The sequence below is a fragment of the Quercus robur genome, chromosome 5 (genome assembly GCF_932294415.1).
Source record: "Quercus robur chromosome 5, dhQueRobu3.1, whole genome shotgun sequence".
In the NCBI taxonomy this organism is placed as follows: Eukaryota; Viridiplantae; Streptophyta; class Magnoliopsida; order Fagales; family Fagaceae; genus Quercus; species Quercus robur.
In genome coordinates this window covers 14,482,497-14,508,922 of record NC_065538.1, presented here as the reverse complement: position 1 = coordinate 14,508,922, position 26,426 = coordinate 14,482,497, and the positions used below count along the sequence as shown (strand labels likewise).

General features: G+C 37.7%; 3 protein-coding genes, 1 long non-coding RNA gene and 2 pseudogenes across 4 annotated transcripts; 2 read left to right on the top strand and 4 right to left on the bottom strand.

Moving 5' to 3' along the window:
* Window positions 1-501: 501 nt before the first annotated feature.
* Window positions 502-14,789, top strand: LOC126727854 (nuclear/nucleolar GTPase 2-like; annotated as a pseudogene).
* LOC126725230 (uncharacterized) lies at window positions 5,418-8,155 on the bottom strand. Its single transcript, XR_007655366.1, has 3 exons — window positions 7,990-8,155; window positions 7,326-7,379; window positions 5,418-5,740 (listed from the first exon to the last, which is right to left on the bottom strand). It is a non-coding gene; the product is annotated as an uncharacterized LOC126725230 (long non-coding RNA).
* Window positions 8,342-12,727, top strand: LOC126725229 (uncharacterized). Its single transcript, XM_050429798.1, has 2 exons — window positions 8,342-8,922; window positions 12,205-12,727. Exons 1-2 carry the CDS (start codon window positions 8,634-8,636, stop codon window positions 12,717-12,719), a joined length of 804 nt encoding a protein of 267 aa, XP_050285755.1. The 5' UTR covers window positions 8,342-8,633; the 3' UTR covers window positions 12,720-12,727.
* Window positions 14,790-15,703: 914 nt separating the features above from the next.
* On the bottom strand, window positions 15,704-24,656 carry LOC126727851 (putative pentatricopeptide repeat-containing protein At1g09680; annotated as a pseudogene).
* Window positions 17,961-18,919, bottom strand: LOC126727853 (uncharacterized). The gene is made up of 2 exons (XM_050433762.1): window positions 18,669-18,919; window positions 17,961-18,519 (listed from the first exon to the last, which is right to left on the bottom strand). The coding sequence occupies exons 1-2, from the start codon at window positions 18,917-18,919 to the stop codon at window positions 17,961-17,963; spliced, it is 810 nt and encodes a 269-aa protein (XP_050289719.1).
* On the bottom strand, window positions 19,126-20,693 carry LOC126727852 (uncharacterized). The gene is made up of 4 exons (XM_050433761.1): window positions 20,664-20,693; window positions 20,166-20,542; window positions 19,683-20,030; window positions 19,126-19,384 (listed from the first exon to the last, which is right to left on the bottom strand). Exons 1-4 carry the CDS (start codon window positions 20,691-20,693, stop codon window positions 19,126-19,128), a joined length of 1,014 nt encoding a protein of 337 aa, XP_050289718.1.
* Window positions 24,657-26,426: the final 1,770 nt, after the last annotated feature.

The window sequence follows — 26,426 nt, the reverse complement described above, 5'->3', positions numbered from 1 at the left end:
TGTTCCTTTAAAAAGTTAAAATTTCTAAATAGACTTAATAAAATGGGATGGAGGGAATTAAAAAAAAAAATTTAAAAATAAATAAATAAACTCAATTCAATTCAATTAGTTTGGCCAAATTATGACCAACAATTATCCTACAATGTAGACATAATGTTATGGCCAAATACACACACGTGCGCACTTTTTTTTTCTTTTCATTTCCTTCTTTTATTTTCAAGCTACATCCAAAGGAACTGGTAGGTTGCGTTTGGCAATAGCTTAAAAAGCCAGCTCATTTAACTATTTATCTTATTTTTGGTACTATTCATGAGTTCTACTGCACTTTTTGATACTATTTATGGGTTTTACTGTACTATTTTATCTAACTTTTACCTTTATCTACAATACTTTCAACAAAAAATTTTCAATTTTAACTAAATAAGTTGTTTCTAAATGGATACTTAACATGATTAATATGGATGGACCTTATACTCAGTTTAGGATTCACTGAATATATAAATGGCACATTGTATATGTGTAACTCTTAGTGTGATTTAGCCTAAAAAGCTGTTCTAATATGTTCTTTTTCAAATTTATATCTTTCTTGGACTCGGGGTTCTCTTCTGTCAGTATTGAGACAATTTGCTCGCATAAAAAGTGACAAGCAATCCATATCTATCGGATTTGTTGGGTATCCCAATGTTGGAAAGTCGTCGGTTATCAATATACTTCGCACAAAGAATGTAATATTTCTCTTTCTCCTTGGTGTATCCGTAGCAGATGTTTCAAAAATTATGTCATTTTACTATATTAAATGCTTATTTTATTATTTTACCACATCATTTTACAACATCTCATTTATCAGATGTTTTATAATTCAATTCTATATATTAAAATAATATTTACTACACATTAAAATAATATTTACTACTCATCAACACAATAAACAAATAACAAATAATATACCACATATCTTCCGTACTGTGGCAAATTTGCCACGGTACTATTCAATGTTGAAAAAAAAAACAATATCCCACATCTACTAAATGGGCTAAAATTGGGTTTGGTGTGGGATATGTACCAAATATTTAGCATTTGGCGCATATCCCACATCTAGTGTGGGTGCTCTTAGGTGCCTATAATGTGTTACTCTTCTACAGCGGCTAGTTTAATTTAAGGGCATGCAGGCGCACACATAATCATATATACAAGGCCTGTTTGTATAAACAAGGATCTATTCATATATTTATTTCTCTAAATGTTATGTTTGATATAAATATATATATATATATATATATATATATATTATAGTAGTTTGATCATTGAATCATAAAATAGAACTTAAACAATTTGGTTACCTTTTGTGAAGTGCAAGTAGATTTTGCATTTAAATTTGGACTCATTTTACTTTTAAAATTTTTTTGAATTTATTTGTGATTTGTTCTGGTTATGCTGTAGTAGACTTTGAATGCCTCATAATGTTAGGATATGAACATGTTATTTAGAATTGAGATATGTAGCTTGTCGTACAACATCCTCAACCTCCCTACTGCGTGCTTGCGGTGGCATTCTGCCAGGCTGTAGCTCAACCTACTGCCTGAAACACATGCATGAGTGTGGAGCTATGTTTTGGGAGGCCAAAATAAGAAAGCATAATCAAATTCCTGCAATAAGCTTTGTGCATTTTGTGATGGTGGTTTAAAGAGATGAATTTTCTTTTTTGTTGTTGGTCAGCACAAGTTATTTTGTCATGTAAAATCTATGCAATTCTGGTAGTGTCTTCTTTGATTAAATCTTGACCTTTCATTGCAAGAATATTTCTTTGGATGCTTCAAATTACACATTGCATACACATTTTACCATTACTGTCAATACCAAGAAGCTTGCCGGCAAAGGACATTGGTAAAGAGTCCCATTCTTAGGATTTATATCCTTGTGTTCCTTCTTGAGGAAAGACAAGTTCAATATTTCTTATCCATAAAACAAGAGAAAGTTCAATTTATCTGGTCAAGAGAGAGAGCATCCAGTTTACTGATACGAGGAAAAAAAAGGACTTTGATTTTAATGATGTTTGTGATCTATTGCTTTTATGTGACAAGGTTGTGCTAATGGTTTGGTTTACTGACATACTTGTGTTTTTCTTCAAAGTTTTGCAATGTTGCTCCTATTCCTGGTGAGACTAAAGTGTGGAAGTATATTACCCTCACAAATGGGATCCATTTGATTGACAACCCTGGAGTTGTTTATAAGAGCAGTGACTCTGAAACAGATGTTGTACTGAAGGGTGTGGTATGTTCTAATTATGTGCTTCCATGATAAATTTTAACCAATTTTGAAACATTGATTTGCTGATGCTATTGTTATAATTATCCTTATTTGTTCTCAACTATGCCTTTGGTTTCTAAACTGTAGAATACATGAATGTGCCATTGAAGCAATATCATCATGATTGAGTTACATTATGCAGTAAAGTTGTGGTCAAACCTATATTGTATGTGCCATGTGATTAGGCATCATGTTCAAACTGTCTTGAGCTAGATTTGAAATTGTTTAGGGTTAATTTAGTTTATCTTAGGCATAGAAGCTGATATAAGTTCATGCAACTATAATAAACATCTTCCCCATAAAAAAAAAATATATATATATATATATATATATTTCAATAGTTATTCATCCTATTTATTTGGTATTAATCTTGTATAACAATTCCACAAACATTTCTAAAACTAGTTTGCTTTTATCCATGTTTTGGTGTGCCTTTCATTTTTATTTTTATTTGTGGTTTATATGTTTGAAGTTTGCTTATTACTTTTTTTATTTTTTATTTTTTTGAGATGATGTATCTTTTTTACTTGACTATGAGAATTCGGTCATCATGTTAGTAAATTAATCTTACCTTATTGTTGCATATTATATATGGGGCTAGCCTATTTGGATCTTGCTTTGTTATATAAGGTCCTTCTCCCTAATGATTGCTATCTTGCCATGTTTTGGTGTGCCTTTTATTTTTATTTGTGGTTTATATGTTTCAAGTTTTTGCATTAATTTTAATTTTAATTTTTAGATGATGTATCTGTTTTACTTGATCTATGAGAATTCGGTCATCATGTTAGTAAATTAATCTTACCTTATTGTTGCATATTATACGTGGGGCTAGCCTATTTGGATTTTTTTCTGTTATATAAGGTCCTTCTCCCTAATGATTGCTATCTTGCCTCTTTATTTTATTGGATCTGTAGAGAACTCCATTGTCTCTGTGCTTCTTGACTCTGTTTTCTTGTCTTTTCACCTTTTGCCTTGCCAATTACTTTCTTTTTCTTCTCTTTGCTTATTTTGTTGCGTCCGGTCTTGTCTTTTCTTCCTTTTCTTGTTGCGCCCTGTCCTTTGCTACCTTGTTTTGTCCGTTTCTTTCTCTGTTCTTTGGTTCTTGTTCTTGTTTTCTTTCTCTCTTTGACTTCTTTACCTCTCCTTGGCTTTCGTCTGGTCTTGTCTTTTCCTGGTTCTTTTTGGCCTTTTTCTTTGTGTTTTACTGTTGCTTGCAACCTTTGGACCAAAGGGTGGTCTATTGGTCTCGTTTCACACTGATCTCATGGATGATCCTATTTTGTCAAGAGTTTGGATGGACAGAAAGTAGTGAGTCAGACGTCAGTGATGTCCCTTTTGCTGGTGATGTTGACTCTGATCTTCAGTCTAGTGAAGAGGATGAGGTCCCCTTTGCTAGGCATGGCCCTCTATTAGAAGCTGACCCTGAAGAACTGTGCATGCAGCGTGAATTCTGGGGCCATTGTGCAATAGGTTTTATCTTAGATTATAGGAGGTTCTCGGTTTCACATCTACAGCATCTTATCAGTGTTGCATGGCGAATCCGAGGTGCTGTTAAAGTTGTGGGCAGGGACTCTTCATTTTATATTTTGCATTTTGAGTATCTAGAGGATTTGAACCATGTGTGTAGTGAAGGGCCTTGGTCAGTGGATGGCGCCCTGCTTGTTTTGGAAAAATGGAGACCAAATCTCGTCATCAGCAATCTTCAGGTGAACTACATAGCAGTTTGGGTCCAGTTTAATGGCTTACCGGTGGAGTATCAATATCCAGAGTTAGCTGAGAGAATGGGTCAATGCATGGGTGTGTTTGAAAAACTGGATTGGGAAGATCGTCTGCCTTGTAATATCCGTTTCATGCGTGCAAGAGTTCGAATAGATCCTTGGTTACCGGTGGTCACTGGTTTCATGCTGCGGTTGGATGATGGCTCAAGGGTTTGGATTCAATGCAGGTATGAGAGAATCCACAAACTCTGTATCAAATGTGGTCTAATCGGTCACACTCGAGGTCAATGCACCCACAGTATGGATGATATTGAAATGATGCTAGTCAGACAGGGGTTTCGAATTTAGAGTTTTCAGCAAGTACAATTTCGGTATGATGCTCTTGAACCTCACTTCACTAATAACCTTCGAGCGTTTTATAACCAGAGAAGACGTTGGACTACTTGGGTTCGCTTTGGTAACCTCTCTGACCCCAACCACTCTCCACCCCACCCTCCTATAAACTCCCCAGATGACCATTCCCACCAAACTTTTTACCCTGATCCTGAAACCCCCCCTCATGTGTCTGCCCAACATCATACGGTTGCCCCGCCTCCACATGCAAATCATCCCCCAGCAACAGTGCATGCAAACCTTCACTCTGCTATAAACTCTTTAAACCTGGACCATGACACAATCCCTACCAATCCCACTGATTCCCCTGTTTCTCCTCTGAACACACATGAAGCCTTATCACCTAGACATGCCCATCCCCTTTCACCCCCTAGGCCTAACCTTGCATCTACTTCCTCCTTTTTTGTGCGACCACCCTGGGTACCTCCAGCTTCATCTAGCCTTAGGTGGACCTGGATAGGTCAGGATGGCCCTTTTCTTAGAACAGGGGATTTTAGAGAGACCAACCATGATTCCTCGGAGACTGAGAGTGAATCTCTCACGGCAACCTTGTTTAATCTTGATAGCCTTAATGAATCTAGGCCTGAGGTCATGCAGGGTACAAGATGGACTAACGGTCAAATTCCAGAATCTCCAGATTCATTTGTTCAACCTTTGGTCCATAGAGTTAATAGGGGCCGACTTAGATTTGAAGTGGGTGATTCTAGTCTCGGCCCAAGACTATCTAGGCCGCATGCCCGTTCTCACAATGCAGAGAGGATGCAAAACGATTTGAGTCATTTGGGGCTTGATGGTGGGCTTGATGCTAATTCTGTGCTTGATGGCCCAAATGATACCTTAGGCCCACACCAGGCCTTTGATGTGGAACCCCAGACTCAGAGTGACCCTGAGGTAGACACCTTTGGTGTCACGCCCCAAACCCCAAAGGGTCCAAAGCATGAGAGAGACGTCTCAAGTACCTGTAAATTTTTTTCCTTTTTGACAATTCAATCCACATAATTATTATCAAGTGCCAACAACAAGAATTATCATAATCATCCCATAGAATATACTTTCAGAGTAAGTCAGAGCTCTAAGCATTAATTACAAGGACCATAGGCCACAAAAGAATAAAGGTCTGAAAACAACAATTACATAACAACAGCTTGTCCCATCAGTGGAAATACAGTCATAACCACTATAATATACAAAAGAATGAGTCAAGCCTAGTTTAAGATGTACACCATCTAATATATCCATTACACAAAAATTCAGCCTCCATCAGTAGTTAGTCTAACTACTATTAGCCACCAAAAAGCTGTCTCAAAAGATTGTTGCCTACTCTGAAAAGTTATAAAAATAATAGAATGAGACAAAGCCCAGTAAGTAGCACAATAATAGGGGTGGGGGAAATGTAAGTTTCATCTTCAATAATAATAATATGACAAGAATGATTACATAATGAAGCACAAAGTTTCTCAAAGTAAATATCTTGAAACTATATACCATAATCTGTGAGTATCAACAATATAATTTTTAAAACCATAATATCTAACATAAGATAAATTATCAAGTGCCAACAACAAGAATTATCATAATCATCCCATAGAATATACTTTCAGAGTAAGTTAGAGCTCTAAGCATTAATTACAAGAACCATAGGCCACAAAAGAATAAAGGTCTGAAAACAACAATTACATAACAACAGCTTGTCCCATCAGTGGAAATACAGTCATAACCACTATAATATACAAAAGAATGAGTCAAGCCTTGTTTAAGATGTACACCATCTAATATATCCATTACACAAAAATTCAGCCTCCATCAGTAGTTAGTCTAACTACTATTAGCCACCAAAAAACTGTCTCAAAAGATTGTTGCCTACTCTGAAAAGTTATAAAAATAATAGAATGAGACAAAGCCCAGTAAGTAGCACAATAATGGGGGTGGGGGAAATGTAAGTTTCATCTTCAATAATAATAATATGACAAGAATGATTACATAATGAAGCACAAAGTTTCTCAAAGTAAATACCTTGAAACTATATACCATAATCTGTGAGTATCAACAATATAATTTCTAAAACCATAATATTTAACATAAGATAAATTATCACAAATCTACCACACTACCACATAGACCGGTCAGGGGATCCACCCATTCACAACTAGCATGATATTATCCTCTCTGGTATGCAGACTCTTGGCCCCATGGACAGCAGCCTCACCCATACCCTCAAGGTTTTTCTCTCCCCCCATGGGCAGCAGAGAGAGCGCGTCAAATAGGACCTCTCTTGCATGTGGTTTCTTGGCCCCATGGACAGCAGCCTCACCCACACACAATCAAGAAACCTCTTCCCCCCATGGACAGCAGGGAAGAACGCGTCATCCAAAGTGAAAAGGCACTGACCTAAATTTGATTCCATTGTCACAAAGACTACGGAAATCAAATCGGGTGATCACCGGGAAATCACACGTGGCATAGGGCTAAAATCACATAAACTCACAGGTTACCTTACTTTGAAACACATAGTTCATATCCAAATAGTTTCAGAAAATCTTAAATAATCTAACTTCTACAAAGTTTGTAAGGTTTTCAAACTTCATTCCTGTCAAAAGATTTTTTAACAATTTCTCAAATAATACAAGACAAGATAAGCATCTTTAACTTTTCAATACACCATAAAATCAATGATTTTCTTATCAAAGATTAATTAAAAGATGCTCATTTTTCCATATAACAATTCATGCATTTCCCCAAATGTAATATCAAATATGATGCATTTTTCATATATAGTAAGGGTCACAACACAATACTTTTAAGAAAGCATATATCCATATATGTCATTTTCCAAAATGTGTTTGACTCAAAAACAATATTTATAAGATATGGTTATTTTTCAAAAATACCCATTAAAAAGCTACTTACCTCGCAACCGCAAAATCCTAATTCTCCAAGCTCCAAGGGGAAATTAGCTAGAACCTAAACAATGTCAAGCAAATCTATCACAATGAGCACAAAGCTTGAAATTGTATCTAACTACAAATTAGGAATTGCCAAGTAAGAACTCAATTAGGCAAGCCTAGTATTCAACCTCACATGCAATGTATTCTACTTCCAAAATTTCTCAAACCACTTTAATTTGCAAGGCATAGACTCCCATTTATACTCATAAATCTTTCAAGGTGTCATATCTAACATCAAAACCTCCACACTTTACAAGTGCTTCCCACAAGATTTTTATAACATCATCAAGTGACCTATGACACCAAAATCATAATTTTCTCCAAGACAAACAATTTAAATCTTTAACTAGCTCCAAATGATCAATAAAAAATTATATTCATCATCTATCACATATTATAACTCAAAACCTCTAAATTTTCACCACAACAAGCCTTAGATAACCATCATTGTAAAAATCATGAACTCACTCATCAAATACATCCACCAAGACCAAAATCCATACATGTAAACACATGAATATCATTTCCAAAGCTCTTAAATCACATGAATAACATTATTAAAGCTTGAGTAAAATAACCTCAAACAAGAATATAATACTCATCAAAAAAAAGATTTGAACTTTTACCTCAAATAAAATAATGAAGATGCTTTGGAGTTCCTAAGTATTTTTCCGGTGATCTTGCCGGAAAAATGATGGTGAGATAGTGTATTTTGGAGTGGAGGCAGGCGAGTGAGTGTGTGTGTGTTTCAGCAAAATGAAAAGAAAAGAGAGAAAATGAAAGAAAGAAAGAAAGGAGAGAGCCGGCCAAAGAGAGAAGGGATGTGGGTGAAATTGAGTGGATGAGAATGATGGGTAGTGGGGTTAGGTGGGGGCACATGTGGTCCACAAAATTCTGACTTACATATATATATATATATATATATATATTTTTTTTTTTTAAACTCACGGGATGTTACATTTGGACCTGACCTTCATTCTCCTATTTCTACCCAATCTGATCCTGGCCCAAGACTTTCTATTCAGGGTAGTCAGTATTCAAAAAAGAGGTTGAGGAAGGAGTTTCACAGGTTTAGTCGTAATCTTAGACAACATTTGTTATGTGGCTTCTTTGCCAAGAGGGATAATGGTAGTGATCAGAGGATTGATGAAGAATTACGGGAGGAAAATTCAAGTCAGGCTCATACTGTTGCTCAGCCACAGGTTGGTTCAAGCTCCGCACATCCAAATGGGTTATAGGAAGCTGTCCTTGATCAGCTTCCCCAACAACCATGAGGATTCTCAGTTGGAATTGCAGGGGTTTGGGCAAATCCTCTGCAATTCGACAATGTCAGAAAATTGCCCACGAGTCTCGGCCTGATATTTTGTTTTTAATGGAGACTCGACTTGTGAAGGACAGAGGCAAGTTGATATGGGAAAAATGTGGCTTTTCTGAGGGTTGGGAATTTCCTAGGACTGGCTTAAGTGGTGGGTTGCTGCTTGCTTGGATGCCAAAACAATGCCTCATCATCAAATACGAGTCTAAGCACCTTGTTCACGCTGATCTTGTTGATAACAGAGGTAACCCTCTCTCTATTACTTTTGTTTATGGCAACCCTGTTCAATCTCATCGAATTGAAGTGTGGAACAAACTTAGAAGTTTTAAATCTATCTCCCACCCAAATTGGTTATGCATTGGTGACTTCAACCAGATTCTTACTCTGGAGGATAAATTTTCTTTCCACTTGAACTCAATCTCAGGGGCTGAATCCTTTCAACAAGTGATTGATGACTTAGCCTTGTGTGAGTTGGTATCTTCCGGTCAGAAGTATACCTGGATGAATAGGAGGGAGGAGGAGGATTTTGTAATGGAAAAACTTGATAGAGCCTTTGCTAGTATAGAGTGGGTGAATTTTTATCCCAAATATGTTCTTAGGAACCTCCCAATTGTTAGGTCTGATCATGGCCCCATTTTGTTGGACTGTGAGTCCTTTCCTCCCTTTCGGCGTAGACCTTTTAGATTTGAAAAAATGTGGCTTTCACATCCTTCCTGCAAGAGTGTTGTGCAAAAAGCCTGGCATAATCAAGTTAAGGGTTCAAGAGCTTTTCAATTACGGCACAAGCTCATCAATGTTAGGGATGAATTCCAAGTTTGGAATAAGGAAGTGTTTGGGAAGGTGGAGAATGAGATTCACATGAAACAAAACCAACTTAAACTGGTGCAGAACTCTATTTCGTCCCTTCAGGATGTTAAGAGGGAGGCTGAGTTGAGGGAAGAGTTGGAAGTTTTGATGCAAAGGGAGGAGGTTATGTGGGCTCAGAAAGCTAGGAGTGACTGGGTTCTTTTTGGGGACAGAAATACTAGGTTTTTCTAGACTGTTGTAAGGTAAAGGCGAGTTCGGAATAGAATCATGCATCTAAAAAGGGGAGATGGTAGCTTTACTGATGACCTAGGGGAAATTGAGGACATTCTTGCTCAGCACTTTAGGAATGCCTTTGAGGACAATGTTCCTTTATCTTATGACCAGATCCTTGCTGAAGTAGGAACTCTACCCTTACCTCAATTGTCTGCTCATCAACTCTCTTCTCTTGATCGGCCGGTCACTACTAAGGAAATTGAGGATACTGTTTTCCAGCTGGGATCTCATAAAGCCCCTGGTCCAGATGGTATTCCTGCTTTTTTCTATCATGAGTACTGGAGTATTGTCAAGTTTGATGTTTTTAACACTGTCCTTGCTTTCTTCCATTCAGGTTCTCTGCTTAAGTCTCTTAATTCTACTTATATCACTCTCATTCCCAAAGTTGCTTGTCCTGATATTGTGAATCACTTTAGACCTATTAGTTTGTGTAATGTGATTTACAAGATTATCTCTAAGTTTCTGGTTAATCGTCTTAAGCCTTTTATGGACTCTCTTGTTACTCCCTTTCAGAATGCTTTTATTAAGGGAAGGAATATTTCTGATAACATTCTCCTTGCTCATGAAATCTTTGATTTTCTTACAAAAAGGAAGAGGAGGAAAAAGTCTTATGGAGCTTTGAAGATTGATATGACAAAGGCTTATGATAGAGTAGATTGGAAATTTTTAAAGGCTGTGCTTACTTCCATGAATTTTAGCCAAAATTGGATACAGTGGATTTTACAGTGTGTCACCACAGTCCAATTTACCCTTCTTGTGAATGGAAGTCTCTCTCAAACTTTTAAGCCCAAGAGGGGCCTCAGGCAAGGTGATCCTTTATCACCCTATCTTTTTCTTTTGTGTGCAAATGTTCTTTCCCTTGCCCCCATTCAAGCTGAGCAACATAATAAGATCCAAGGTATTAGAATTGGTAGGAATGGATGCACCTTCACCCACTTGTTGTTTGCTGATGACTCCCTCTTGTTCTTCAGGAGAGATGATAAATCTATTGACAATATTCAATGCATTTTACAGTGGTACTGCTCTATTTCTGGTCAGAGCATAAATGTTGCCAAGTCTGATTTGTTTTGTTCTTCAAATATGCCAAGAGTTGAGCAAGAGAACCTAGCTTCGACCTTAAAGGTCAACCTGGTGTCGGAACCTAGCAAGTATTTAGGTTTAAATTTCAAACTTAAGGGCAAGAGAGTTGTTGACTTTCATTACTTGGTGGATAAACTCAACTCTAAACTTCAAGGATGGAAAGCTAAACTCCTTTCACAAGCTGGTAGAACCACCTTGATCCATTCAACTCTCCAATCCTTGCCCTTATATACCTTTTCTTGCTTTAGGGTGCCTGAGAGTATTTGTAACAAACTTGATGCCATAACAAGATCCTTCTGGTGAGGGCATGATCAAGGGGTTAGGAAATTGCATCTGCTTAACTGGAATAGAGTGTGTCAACCTAGAAATAGGGGAGGGCTTGGCCTTAAAAAGTTTAGTTTGATGAACCAGGCCATGCTTGCTAAGCAATTCTGGAGAATTCACCATAATCCTCAATCTCTTTTAGCAAGAACTTTTAAAGCCAAATACTTCCCTAGAAGCTCTATACATGAATGTCAACCCAAGCCGCATCAATCTTGGTTTTGGAGAAATATTGTGAAATAGGATAATAGGAAAATGAAATAGGGGAAGTGGTGGGTGGGTAATGGTACTAATATTCCATTAGACCATCCTGCTTGGTTCCAAACTCCTAATTTGCATAACTCAAACCTTATCACAGGTACTATGGCTGACTTAATTGACCAAGCCACTCACTCTTGGAAACCTGATCTTGTTAGATCCCTGTACCCCCCTCTATAAGTTCTGAAATTCTAAGCATCCCAATCTCTAAGACCGATTCTGTGACAGATTCTCTTATGTGGAAGTTTTCAAACTCAGGGGATTTTAAAGTTAAAAAGGCTTATGAGATTCTTTTGGAAGATGCTAATATGTCAGCCAATGCAAATCTTAGACCCCTTGTTATCCCTGATGCTGTGTGGAACACTTTATGGAAGGTTAGACTTCCCTTGAAAATCTGCAACTTGGTCTGGAAGGTAATCCATGATAGCTTGCCAACATTTCAGACTTTAAAGGGGAGGGGAATTCCAATTGCTGTCCTCTGCCCCTTTTGTGACTGTGATGAGGAGTCTACTAGCCATCTTTTCCTTCATTGCCATTTTGCTAGAGCTTGTTGGTATGGTTCAGCTCTAGCCCTGCATACTTCCTCCCTTGGTCCTATAACTGTTCAGCAGTGGATCATTAATTCCATTAGTAGACATCAGAGATTGGATGAGAGTGACTTGGAATCTTTGCAGCGGACTTTCATTACTCTTTGGGCTATCTGGAATCATAGAAACCGGGTGATTCATGAGGGAGTTACTCCTGATCCAATGAATGTCATTTTAACCTCTCAAAATCTGTTTTGCAGGTATCATGAGATCTATCAAAAGCATTACTGTACTGAGCATAGGATATCTAGGCAGAAAATTATGGAGCAAGGGTTTCAAGGGCAATGGAGCATCATCCTCAAGATTTCTGGTGTCAAGCATAGAAAAAAGAAAAGAGCTGCTTTTGCTTATGAGGCTAGGAACAGGCAGGGTACAGTGGTGTTCTACGGATGCAGCAGCAGTGCCGCTAACTCAGTCCCAGTTTGCTTTGCTTGAAGGTCTTAGAGAAGCAGCTGTAACAGCTTTTAGGCTTCAATACAACCAGATTTTGGTTTTGAGCAATTGTAATTTTTTGGTTCAGTTGTTTAACACAGGCCAAGTACCGGATTGGGAAGGAAAAACCTTGTTTGCTGATCTGCAGTCCTTAAAGCAAAGGGGTATTTGTCTTTCCTTCCGTTGGATCCCTGCTTTTGTGCTTGTTAATGTATATAATATGGCTGCTATGGCCTCCAGTGCTCCCATGCACTTTCAATGGCCACAGCACCTAACGTTGTAGTGCTCTGTTTCCTGGTTGTTTATAAAAAAAAAATGCTTGTGTGTTTTTATTAAGCAAATTGGTATTTTACGAGTCATTTATTTTGTTTTTAATAAGGATTTTGCCCTTGTTTCCAGGTACGTGTCACGAACCTGCAGGATGCTTCTGAACACATTGGAGAAGTTTTGAAACGTGTGAAGAAGGAGCACTTGGAAAGAGCATATAAGACAAAAGATTGGTGCGTCTCTCTCTTCTATAGTTTTAATTTTAACAAAATATCATGTCATGACTAACGATACATTCTAGGGCATCCTGCCTTTCCAAGTATCTCTTGGCAAGAGGACTTTTGCACTTATTTTGTGTGAGTCTTGAGCCCAAGATCTCTCCTTTCATGTAGTACTTACAGGGGAGGAGGTGCCGGTTGGGCTAGAGCCCATTGTCAAGTGGTCTCTTTCCACTTTGATTGTCCTGGGCTTTCGTTGGTGTTAAAACTGCAGCTATGAGCAAAGTTCTAAAACTTCACAATATCAGAATTCATTCTTGCTTTTTATATTATACACCGTCATTTCTTGGGTCTTCTTGGTGTTAAAAATACCAAATATTGGATATTAGATATAAAAGTCACATGGATCATTATCACTGATTGCTATCAATGGATTTCAGGTAATAGTTATCTTGAGTCTGGCTTTAGTGAATTTGACAATAAGTAAATACAAAAAAGGGTGCAGTTTAACATTTTCCTTGGTTTTTATTCTAGGATTTTATAGCATGTGTATTATTTTGTTTGCTTGCTTTGTCTAGGCTTCTGTATGAGACTCTTAATTCCTTTATTTGCCTTTTTTTCTTTTCGTTTTTTTTTTTTTTTTAAGAGAAATATACAACATTGTTTGCAGAATGCTAATTATTTGTTTGGTGGTGATCCCAGGAATGATGATAATGACTTTCTAGTTCAGCTATGCAAATTGACAGGAAAGCTTTTGAAGGTACAATTATATATATATATATATATATATATATATATTATTTTTGATAAGTAAGGTACTTGTATTAGCTATAATGCTTAATGGTGATGTAAGGATACCACTTTTGTCGAATGCTTGCAATTATTCTTCAATTCAGCTTGATATGATTTTTAACAAGATTAGAAGACTATTGCCTTTTCTTATGTGTCTTTGAGGTTCTTTTTTTTATTAGTAATTTCATTAAAAAAGAACAGGAAGGGGCACAACCCTAGTGCATGGGAAGTATACAAAAGAAGAGCCAAAAAGAGTGGCAAAAAAAATTGCAATAGTATTGAAAAAACTTCATATCAGCTTGGAAGTCAGCAAGGTATTAGGTGGTAAAAGAGGTGAAAGTCAACATCCACTCATAGATGAGGAACAAAAACTTCAGATGTGCCATGCCCTTTCCCTCAAAAGAACGCCTATACAGTGTTACTCAAGCACAGAAAAATTGACTCCCAAACCTCTTTTCTATCATGCTTACCCCTTTCCAGCATGTTAAGTGGGCAATCACTGAACTCAGCATCACCCAACTTACCTCCAAGAGACATAAAACGAGTGTCCATAACTCTGACGCCGTTGAACGTTGAATGGTTAGCATATGTGCTATTAGATTTATATGTACAACACCAATCCATTAATGGCAACTCGGCTCTTGATGTTATTACTTTTGCTTTTGAAATTAACAGTTGTGCTTCATTATTGACACTACTATGTTACAAATGGGCTGTCTAGGGTGGTGAACCTGACTTGATGACTGCGGCAAATTAAGATGGTCCTCCATGACTGGCAGAGAGGTAAAATACACTTTTTTGTACCCCCTCCACGACAAGAAGACAAGTCGTCAGATGAACCCAATGTTTTTGGTGCTGACCAAGATGAAGTGGGTAGCAGTCAGGCATCTGCAGCAGCTTTCAGAGCTATTGCAAATGTTATTTCCTCCCAGCAGCAAATGTCTGTCCCTGTTCAAAGGGATCTCTTCAGTGAGAACGAGTTAAGGGGTGACACAGACAAGCTGGAAGGGGGTGAAAAATTCAAGCTGGTCTCAGATGCCAAGGGTAATGCGCATGAACTTTGTCCAGCAACCTAGGGTGAGATTGCCGGTCAGCTTCCTGCTAGTTTGTCATGGGTTTTTTGTGGAGGGATTATCACTTTTTGTAGTCTGGGCAGTTTTGTATGTCTAAAATAAATTTTGTTTGAGTATTTATACCTGGGAGCTTGTCTTAATTACAGATTATGTGTGTGTTTAGCAAAAATTAAAAAGCCAACTTATTTTACTATACAGTTTATTTTTGCTACTATATATAGATCTCATATACTATTTCAGTTAATTTTTACATTTATTTACAGTACTTTCAGCAAAAAAATTTCAGTTTTAAGGTCCATTTAAATACAACTTATTTTGCTGAAAACTGAAAACAATAAAAAAATTTACTGTTCACATGCAAGTACAGTTCATTGGCCTGTTTGCACAGTTCATGTCCCATGAATAGTGCAAGAGGCGCTGAGCTGAGAAAAAAAAAAAAAAAAAAAAAAAAAAAAAGCCAAAAACGCTGAACGCAGACATGCAAAACACGCAATACAAACAGACAGTAAAATTAGTGGATCCCAAACAGACCCTATATCAAATTACAATGCCTAATTATATTATACCGCAAGTTCCCCCCCCCCCCCCCCCCCCCCCAACAATCTAATTCAAGGAAATCAATTTAGTAATTTGGCTTTTCATTCATTTTAAAAAGCAGGAAACTCATCATGCTATGATTGGGAACAATGGCAATTACATTATTTATATCAGGATTTGTAACCTTGAAATTTTAGAGCTACTGCTATTTATGGGGTTGGCTTTCTGCTTGTTTCATAACCAGTTTGAATTCTTTGATCATAAGCCATTGTTTCATCTTACATCGGGTGGTTTACCAACTTTACCTGATTTACATTTGTATATAGTGAGAATGAAATATGATATGTTGATGGGATGGTATGGGAATGACAACATAAATATAAAATAACTTTTAAATGTTTACTATTGCAATTAAGTCAAACATGTTGATAACATCAATCCAATCTATTTGATGTATCAAACGGCTTATGAAAAACCAGGGAAGCTTTAGACATGGCTCAATTTTTGCGAGACTGATATGCATTGACGTGCAATTGGACAATCTTGGGTCAAACACTTGGCCGTCAGACATCATCGATACAGATTTATTTTTTGGTGTCTCCCTGGAGAGCATGTGAGCAGAGGGCGGGGTGGGATTTCGATTCTGTTTTCATGAGATTCAAATTGCTTCTGGATCTGCGGCTTGAACCCCATCCTAGAAGCTTCATCAAATGAGGCTCTCTTTTGAAAACTCTCAAGCATCCAAAACTTGAAATCAATGAAAAAAAAAAAATAATAAAATAAAAATTCTGGGGTTATGCACTGAATTTCTTGTGTGCCCTCAACCGATCAAACTCATTTGCTCCCACTAGTATCTCCTTTACCTACACAATTTGAAGGTTGGCATTCAGTGTCAACAATGCTCCTTCAGTTAATGTATCAGATATGCTTAGGAAATGAGTAATTTGGGTTAAAGTATAAATGTATGGCAGAAAAGAAACGAGATGAAGGTCCATATCCGCAATTTTATGCTCATAAAACTCATTTAGGTTTATCAATAGACAAGATAAAACAATAGGTACAACTTGTCTTCATTCCAGGGCATACTTATTCAATTAACTCTTCCATATTGCCCTTTGACCTATCCTGGAATTCCCAAACAGACATTATTGGTCTTGTTGTAAAGAGATAACACATTTTGAAAGAAAATGGTTTTAGTAAATCAGGGGATTATTTTCTTTTTCGTTTTCCTTTTTGACCAGTAAGTGATATTTATTATATTCCAATCAAGCTGATTCTTATGAAATCATTCTATGAAAAGCCAGAGAAAGTTCCCCAATTGTGCTGAAGTTCATGCAAATGAAAACCTGCAAGTGGAATGTAGGTTTAAGGGAGGATATGCTAATGATGCATTACAAATGATAAACTGACAAAAGACTCTCTGCAGATAGGATCATTTGAACATTACTTATCTTGATCAATTGTTGTTGCTGATATGTCAAGGATAGAACATCATGTGGACGGTTCAAGTTTTTATAATTTACCAAACTCATGAAATGGAACAAAGAAAAAACAAGAAGAATTATGGTCAAAGGATATAGAATTGATCAATGAATTTATTTTTATGACATCAACTACTGCAAATTATCAATTACAGCAGGATTGTGGCAGAAGGAAAGTTGAAAATTTTATGTCAGCTAAACCTTTCTTTCTTTTTTTTTTTTTTTTTTTTGATAGGTAATAGATATTTTCATTAAAAAAAGTACTTCATGGTCACGCTGATAAACAGAAAGTACTAGAAACAAATCAAACATGTAGAATGCACAAAATCAAAAATGGAAATACATTGTGTAAAACCCCAAATACAAGATCACCCAAACAAAGTCCCAACTAGCAAAGGCTTCAAAAAACCAGTAGATTTCTCAACATCCTCAAAAGTGTGGGTATTTCGTTCCCTCCAGATTAGCCACATCAAATAGGCTAGAACCATATTCCAGACCGAAGAAGAGTGCAACCCCAAATAATTCTCCCATGCAAAAATAAGAGATACAACTATCCTTGGCATCACCCATTGCAAACCAAACATCAAAAACACTTCACTTCATAAGGCGTGTGCAAACTTGCAATGAAATAAAAGATGATCCATTGTTTCTCCATCACAACGACACAAGCAACGCCAATTAACCAAAGACAAGTTCCTTTTTACAAGGTTGTCAATAGAAAGAGCGCACATCAAAAACATCATTTGGAGTTAACTTCTAAAACAAAATATTAGTCCCCTCTCCCTTAGGCATTTTGGAATAAATAAGCTCGTAAACACTCTCTCCTCCTCCCAATCATCAGGAGCCCTGTGGAATTGAATATTCCGACTCCTATTACCACCATCTAGTGAAATACTAAACTCAGAAATCCACGCTTCTTTACCTATAGCACAGGAGAAAAGATTAGGGTAAAGATCCTTTAAGGGAATGTGCCCACACCAAAGATCATACCAAAATCGAATACGAAGACCCTCTTCCGCCACATACAACACATGGCCAAGGAAACTCTCGGCACCTTTCCTAAAATTCTTCACATTCCACATCCTAGAGCACCTCTACTAACTCTAGTGCAGCAACATCCACTAGACTCCCCATACTTAGTAGCTATAACCTGATGTCATAAATTATTGGTTTCACTTCCAAAACGCCATAACCATTTTCCAAGCAGGGCTTGATTAAACAAACCAAACCTCCTTATCCCCAAACCTCTTGCTTCAACTGGCCAACACACTTTATTCCAAGCAACAAGTGGATATTTGAAAGATTCCTCAAAACTCCCCCATAGGAAATTTCTCTGAATCCTTTCTAATCTATCCGCCACAACCGGAGGGATAATAAACAGGGATAAGAAATAGGTGGAAAGGCTTGAAAGGGTACTTTTCAATAAAGTTAATCTACCCCCTTTCGACAAATATAAACGTTTCCAACCAAAAACCTTCTTCTCCATTTTTTCTATAATAGGATTCCAAATTGATGGATCCTTAAAATAAGCTCCAAAAGGCATACCTAAGTAAATCATGGGCAGCCTACCAACATTGCAGCCTAAGACACCAGCCAGAGTATCCAAACCCCCTACCACCCCCATTGGAACAATCTCACTCTTACCAATATTAACTTTCAAGCCTGTGATAGTCTCAAAGAAAATCATCACTGTCCGAATATATAAAAGTTGTTCCCTAGTTGCATCACAAAAAAGGAAAGTGTCATTAGCAAAATGAAGATGAGAAATATGCAAACCTCCTTGTGAATCAGAATTCGTTTGAAAACCCCTAAGAAAGCCTCCCTCTTCTATTCTTTTCAACAGCCTACTCAAAACTTCCATCACCAATAGGAAACAAAGAGGAGAGACAAAGAGTCCCCTTGGCGAAGGCCCCAAGTAATACCAAAAAAACCCACTGGAGAGCCATTAAGAAGAACTGAAAATCGGACTGTAGAAACACAAAACTTCATCCACCTCCTCCACTTCTCTCCAAAACCCATCCTCTCCATGAGATAAAACAAAGCATCCCAATTCATATGATCATAAGCCTTCTCAATATCCAACTTGACAATCACACTTGGAATTCCACTCTTCATTCTACTATCCAAACATTCATTAACAATGAGAATGGAATCAAGAATCTATCTCCCTCCAACAAAAGAATTCTGAGAATTAGAAATAAGTTTATCCAAAACACAACAAAGCCTATGTGCCAACACTTTTGATAGCTGCTTATACAAACTACCCACAAGGCTAATAGGACGAAAGTCCTTAATGTTAATAGCATTGGTCTTCTTAGGAATCAGACATAAGAAAGTGGCATTAAGAGATTTTTCAAAGATGCAAGTTCTATGAAAATCCACAAAAAAGCCATAACATCTTCTTCTACCACACTGCAACACTTTTGGAAAAAACCCATAGTAAAACCATTTGGCCCAGGTGCCTTATCGCCTTGAGCTTCCTTTAAAACTGCAAGAATCTCCTCCTTATCGAACTCCCTTTCTAAAGATAGCCTCTTAGATTCATCCAAGCAAGCAAACTCCAGGCCATCAATAATACGTCTTCAAAATTCAGGCTCTTGATATAGATTCTTATAAAATTCCACCACCTGAGCTTGAACCTCCTTGTCATCCTCATAAAGCACTCCCTTAACCTCCACTTCCCTAATTTGATTGGTTCGCCTGTGTGAGTTAGCCAATCTATGGAAAAACTAAGTATTATTATCCCTCTTTTATGAACAAGGCCTTGGATTTTTGCCTCCAAAAAATTTCCTCCAAAGAAGCTAAATGCTCGATGTCAGCTTTGATCACAATTCTTCTAGATCTATCTTCTAGAGACAAAACTTGCAGCTCTTCTCACATATCAAGCTCCCACAACTTAGTCAAAAGACATTTCCTAAAAGCCACATCCCCAAACACATGCTTATTCCAATGCTTCAAATCACCTTTCAAAGCCTTCAATTTGCAAGCTAAAACATAACTTGGAGGTCCCACAAAGTGATAACCCCTCCACCATTGCCGAACTCGATCCACAAAACCCTCCACTTTTAGCCACATATTTTCAAATTTAAAAGCACTCTTCCCCCTCAACACACCTCCTGCCTCCACTAAAATAGGACAATGATTTGACACCACCCGAGGAAGAGACTTCTGTATCACTTCCAAAAAATGATTCTCCCAATCAGCTGAAATTAGAGACCTATCAATTCTGGACATGGAAGGATTATTAGAATCACAAAACTAGGTGTAATCACCTCCCTTGAAAGGCAGATCAACTAGATTGTGTTTCTCAATAAAGTCAGAGAATTTAAACATGGCTAAGCTAAAAGAGTTACAACCAAACCTCCCTACTGGATATCTGATGATGTTAAAATCACCAATCAAACACCAAGCCGAACTCCACCGCAATCTCATAGAATCAAGTTCCACCCACATATCATTCCTAGCACTGTCATCAGATGGACCGTATACCCCTGAACACACCCGTTCAAAACTGTCTACCACTCCCTTCAACAAAACAGAAACAGAAAATCTACCAACAAAAAAATCAAATTTCTCAAATAACCTCCTATCCCATGCCAGCCAAATATCCCCGGCAGTGTGAATTGCATCCAAAACTGCCCAATCTACAAATGGGCTGCCCCATAAACTTTTCACATCGGTAGAGTTTGTATTGTCCAATTTGGTTTCCTGTAAACAAATAATATCACCCTTCCGCTCCTAAAGCAAAATTTTCACAATAACCCTCTTACAAAAATTATTTAAAGCGCTCACATTCCAGGATAGGATTTTTAAATTCATGGATACTAATTTGAGCCCAACCCAATGGATATCAAACTACCTTTAGAGTTTGTACCAGCCTTCCTATCATAATTAATGGAAGAGACTAAACTCCTTAATTCCCTCATACCTTTCTTACTTTTGTTCCCTGTCCTACTAATGAGAGGACTTAGAAGTATCCGATTTCCTTTAAAACCATGTCAGCCATGAAGCTTTAAATAATTAATATATTTATTTTATAAGAAAAATTATGAGACTAAAATTAAAAGGGAAAACCAAAAAGTCATATGTTTATCAGACTAGAACAACTTAAAAATCAAGTTACCTGTAGTGCTCTATTGGTTAAAATTCTAGTGAACCAAGGGATTTTTGAGGGTGTCTCAGTCCTAGTTCAGGAGCTCTCTGAGCATCTATGTCGGTGCCTATTTCAATGACAACCCCAAGTTCTTGTATACATAATCTAAAAGCCATTTGACTTGAGGTGCCACATAAATATCATCGTATCTGTAGCACAAGTCAATTAGCAAGCAAGATCCTTGTAATTGCATATAGTCATTTACTGATTATATCTGTCAACTCTCATATGTATATGCCTTGCCTTCTATTATACAAGGAATGAAGATGCTTAGAACATGAAAGTGAGATGTAGCTACTAAGATGTATACACAACAAACCTGAGAGTGTTCAGAGAAAGTCTTCTCCGTCTCAGAAAATTTTGAGACAATGATCAAATCTCTCAAAATGCTTCTGGTTGCCCATAGAATAAAAAAAAACACATCAAGAAATTATCAAGATAGTGTCTTTGGCTCAAAAGGAAATGTTGCCTTATTTTGATGATATAGCCAAATAAAAGCAACTCTCTGTTCCTGTTTCAAAATCTGTCAGAGAGCTGCAACCATGTCCATGACTGAAAACCATATCTACGGTGGCAATCATCTTAAGTCTCTCTATTCATTTTTGTTCTCTTAGCAGATGGAAAGTAAAGAAATCATATGAGTCTCCCATGTTCATGTTCCAGACTAGCCTTCACCAGTCTATTGAGCCAACAAGCCTTGTAATTTTTCCAAGAGATACGGTAATCATCTCCTTTGGCGATCCTTTAAAGTTTTATTGATTTCATTAACTATTGAAGTATAAGAAGCATAATCTGAAATAAGGCCTTTTTCACTTCGTAATCTATCAAAATGCTCTGGGTTTCCATTCTTGCAATGCCCTTCTAACAAAATGTTGTATGTAATATAATCTGGAACCACCCCCAAATTAAGCATAGCATCTAAGAGCATATTTGCATTTTTCATCTGCCCTATCTTACAAAGGCCATTCATAAGTACGTTATACATTACAACACCTGGAACATGGCCATCACTCTGAATTTCTTTGAGCAACTTAAAACCCATTTTAACATCACCCTTCTTACAAAAACCATCCATGACCATGGTATATGTTGCATCATCAGGTTTCATACCAGCACTCAACATCTCCCTCATCGTTCTTTCTACATCAACAACTCTTCCTTCCCTACACAGCCCTGAAATAAGAGCTGTGAAAGCCACATTATCAAGTTCAATCCCTTCATCAATCATTCTCTTCCTAATCTTTAAGGCTGATTCTAAATCTCCTTCCTTGCAATTCCCATCAATAAGAATAGTGTATGTGATCATGTCAGGCTTCAATCCCCTCACACTCATCTCATCAATAAGGTTCCTCACTTCTTTCAAATCTCCAATCTTGAAAAGTCCATTGATGAGTGTATTATACGTAATCAAATCAGGTTTCACACCTTTCCCCAACATTTGCTGATAAATTTCCATGGCCAAATCAATTCTCCCATTCTTACATTGCCCATCAATCAATGTCGTGAAAGTAACATCATTCGGAACCAACCCCCTCTCACACATTTCATCAAACAACCTATTCGCATCATCCAAGCTACCCACCTTACACAACCCGTGAATCAAAACACTGTAAGTAAAAACATCAGGATGCATTTTACTCTCCTCCATAACCCTTTTCAACCTAAACCCCTCCTTTAAATCCCCACACTTACAATACCCATTAATCAAAGTATTGAAACTAACAACCGTGGGACGCAAACCTCACTTCGGAATTTCCTCAAACACAAGCTGGGCTTCCCTAATTTTACCCTCTTTACACAATTTATGCATCAAAACATTGAAGTTACACACATTTGGTGGATACCCACAATCCAAAACCTCCATATAAAACGCACAAGCCGATGAGGCTGTCTTCGACTTCATCATCTTATCAAGCAAAGACCCACATCCTCGAAATGGGACTCGAAAATTATGCTTCCTAACCAATCTAAAGCACCGAATAGCATCAGAAACAAAACCATTATCCGTATACGCAATCATCATAGCATCAACCACAGAATTGGAGTAATGGGTACCTTTGGTTTCGACGAGGGAAGCAAAAACAGAGCAAGCCGAGTCCTTGCCTTTCCGAGAGACAAGGAAGTGGAGGAGTGACTGAGCTTGAGGGAACATGTTGTGGGAGCAGAGGAAGTGGGCCATGGTGCAATAGGAATGGAGGGTGTGGCGGAAAGTGGGGTGAGAAGAGAGGCATTGGAAGAAGGTGAGGAGAGAGTGTGGAGAGAGAGAGAGTAGGTGTTGTGGTTGATGAGGTTGATAACATGTTGGGGTGTAAGAGAAGCGAGGAGGTTTCTGAGAGAGGAGTGGTGGAGTGGTTTGGTTTTGGAGTTGAGAATGGCTTTATTGGCTTTAAGTCGTGCCTTAGCTTTTCATTCTGATAGTGGAGTGGTTTGGTTTTGGAGTTGAGAATGGCTTTATTGGCTTTAAGTCGTGCCTTAGCTTTTCATTCTGATAGTACTTATCTCTCGCTCTCCCCTCTGTTTTGAACGAAAGAATATTTCTAAACGTTTTAACAAGAGGGAAAAAAACAAGAAAAGAAAGAAGAAGAGGGAATATATGGCCTACAACGGGGTGAACATGCAAACCTTGGCCAAATTGGATCATTACCATATAAAATGACACGTGAGATTGTGAGTTTTGGGGTTCATATGAAAGTGTGATGGTTTACTAATTACAGTCTATGAGTCGGATATTAATATAATATCAAATTGCGGCAAAGTGTGATTGTAGAACTAAAAATAAAATAAAATATAGGTTAGTTTGGAATCAACACCAAAAAAATGAAAACTTAGGTATCAATCAGCACGTCCGCCAAGGGTCCTCTCTACCTGTAATCGTGGTTGGCCATGAGATTACACATATGATATATCACTTAAAACAATTTTAACTGATGAAAAATGAATAATTCATAGCTGTTAGTTGTATATTGTCTTCAATACATTTTCAGGCTTTGAAAGTTTTTGACTTGATAATACCTGGTGCAGGGCCTGAATTTTGCCATGCATATTCTACCACCTGTTGAAAGGGGCCTCTGCTGTATGCCATTGGCTGTAACTATAATAAAAATCTTGAGCCAAATTGGATTGCCATATAATCAAATATCTGTTCTTGATTTATCTTAATTATTTTGGTTAATTCAATATTTTATTTGAACATTACTTTTGAATATCTCTCTGTATTTCTATGCCTGGCTCCAACATGAAAAGTTAACCAGGTAACTTAAAATGTTTGACAAAGTTAATTACTTTTGGTGAGCTGTTAAATTGCTGAATAGTAGTGTTTAAGGACACTGGACTGGATTCAGGTTGGGAGGAGATTGGTCAATGCTTTCAAACCTTCTTTAATAACCTGTTCTCTTCTTCAACCCCAGACATTCCTCATGATCTTAATAATTTAATTCCAAGGTGCATCACCCCAGAAGATAATGAAATGTTGCTAGCCTTGCCTTCGATGGAAGAGATCAAAACAACAGTATTTTCGATGGATTCTTATAAAGCTCTTGGGCCTGATGGAATGTCTCCCCTTTTCTTCAAACACTACTGGCACTTGATAGGAGGTGATGTTGTGAATGCAGTTCTAAGCTTCTTCCAAGGCGGTTGTATGTTAAGAGAAATAAATCATACCTTTATCACCCTAATCCCCAAGAATGAGAGGGCTGCCATGGTTAACCAATTCAGGCCGATTTCACTCTGTAATGTGCTATATAAGATAATTTCAAAATTATTAGCAAACAGATTGAAACCACTCCTTCACAAGATGATATCTCCCTGGCAGGCTGCCTTCATTCAAGGTAGAAAAATACAAGATAATAGCATATTAGCCCATGAAATCATCCATGCTATGAGAAAGAAAAAAGGTAAGGAAAAGTGGATGGCAATTAAACTTGATATGGAAAAGGCTTATGATAGATTGGAATGGCCTTTTATTCTCAATGTACTAAGGAATTTTGGATTTGATGAGAGATGGATAAATTGGGTTTCAGAATGCATTTCAACTACCTCTTTTTCTATACTCATAAATGGCTCCCCATATGGATTCTTCCAACCACAAAGAGGTCTAAGACAAGGGGACCCCCTTTCCCCATTCCTATTTATCGTAGCAACAGAAGTGCTATCCAAACTCTTGCAAAAAGCAGAAGAGAGTAAAAAGCTAAAAGGTATCAAGATTGCTAAGGGATGCCAACCAATATCTCATCTCCAATTTGCAGATGATTTGTTCATTTTTGGGAGAGCTGATGAAGAGAACATAAGGTCCATTAAAGAATGTTTATCCACTTACTCTTCTTGGTCAGGGCAGAAGATAAACACCCACAAATCTACCATGGCTTTCAGCAAAAATCTAACTAATTGGCATTCCAAACACTTGCTAGCTGGGAGTATGGGGTTGAAAATTGAAGGGGCAAAAGGAAAATATTTGGGGCTGCCAATGCTGATAGGAAAGTCAAAGAAAGGCACATTTCAAGAGGTGGTGGAAAGAGTGGAGAAGAAGTGCCAAGGCTGGAAAGTTAAAATCCTCTCACAGGCTGCTAGAACCTCCCTAATTCGCACAGTTACCTCAGCCATGCCATCATATGTTATGTCCTCTCTCAAACTCCCAAAAGAAACAACAAAGAAGCTTGATGCTTTAAACAGGAAATTTTGGTGGGGTTCAAAGGAGAATGGTTCCAACTGCTGCATCCTGAAGAAATGGGATTCTATTTGCAAACCCAAGTCCATGGGAGGCCTTGGCCTTAGGAAAAGTGAAGATTTCAACCAGGCTCTCCTAACCAAACTAGCTTGGGAGGTCCAAAAAAATGAGGATAAGCACTGGGTAAAAATGTTTAGAAGAAAATATCTAAGAGGTGGAAGTTTTTCCAATACAAGGCCACCTAAACAATCTTCTTGGATTTGCAAGAGCTTATTTAGTTGTAACAAGCTCATTAAGAAAGGCATGTGCTACAAAGTGGGAGATGGAAGATGTATTAACATATGGGATGACCCTTGGGTCCCCAAAGAACCAGATTTTAGGCCAAAACTCAAGGCTGGGGTGACTACAAATATCTTGCTAGTAGCTGAGCTCATCCACCATGAATCAAGACAATGGGATAGGGAGAAAATTTTTTAGTTATTTGAGTCTCAGTCGGCTATAAGGATCCTCAATATCCACATTCCTGCTTTCCTAAAGTGTGATACCTTATGCTGGGGGTCTTAGTCCATCAGGTGAGTTTACAGTAAAATCAGCATATATGTTAAAAACGCAACAAAGCAGCACCTCACTTGGGTCAATGCATGAAGAGCACTGGAAGATGTTGTGGAAGAGCAAGATGCATGAGAGGCTTAAGCTTCTTCTCTGGAGAATTGTCTGCAATTGTCTTCCGGTCCGGGAGATTCTTAGTAAAAGATTCCCAATTCCTAGCATAAGCTGTCCAGTTTGTGGAGAAGAGATTGAAACTG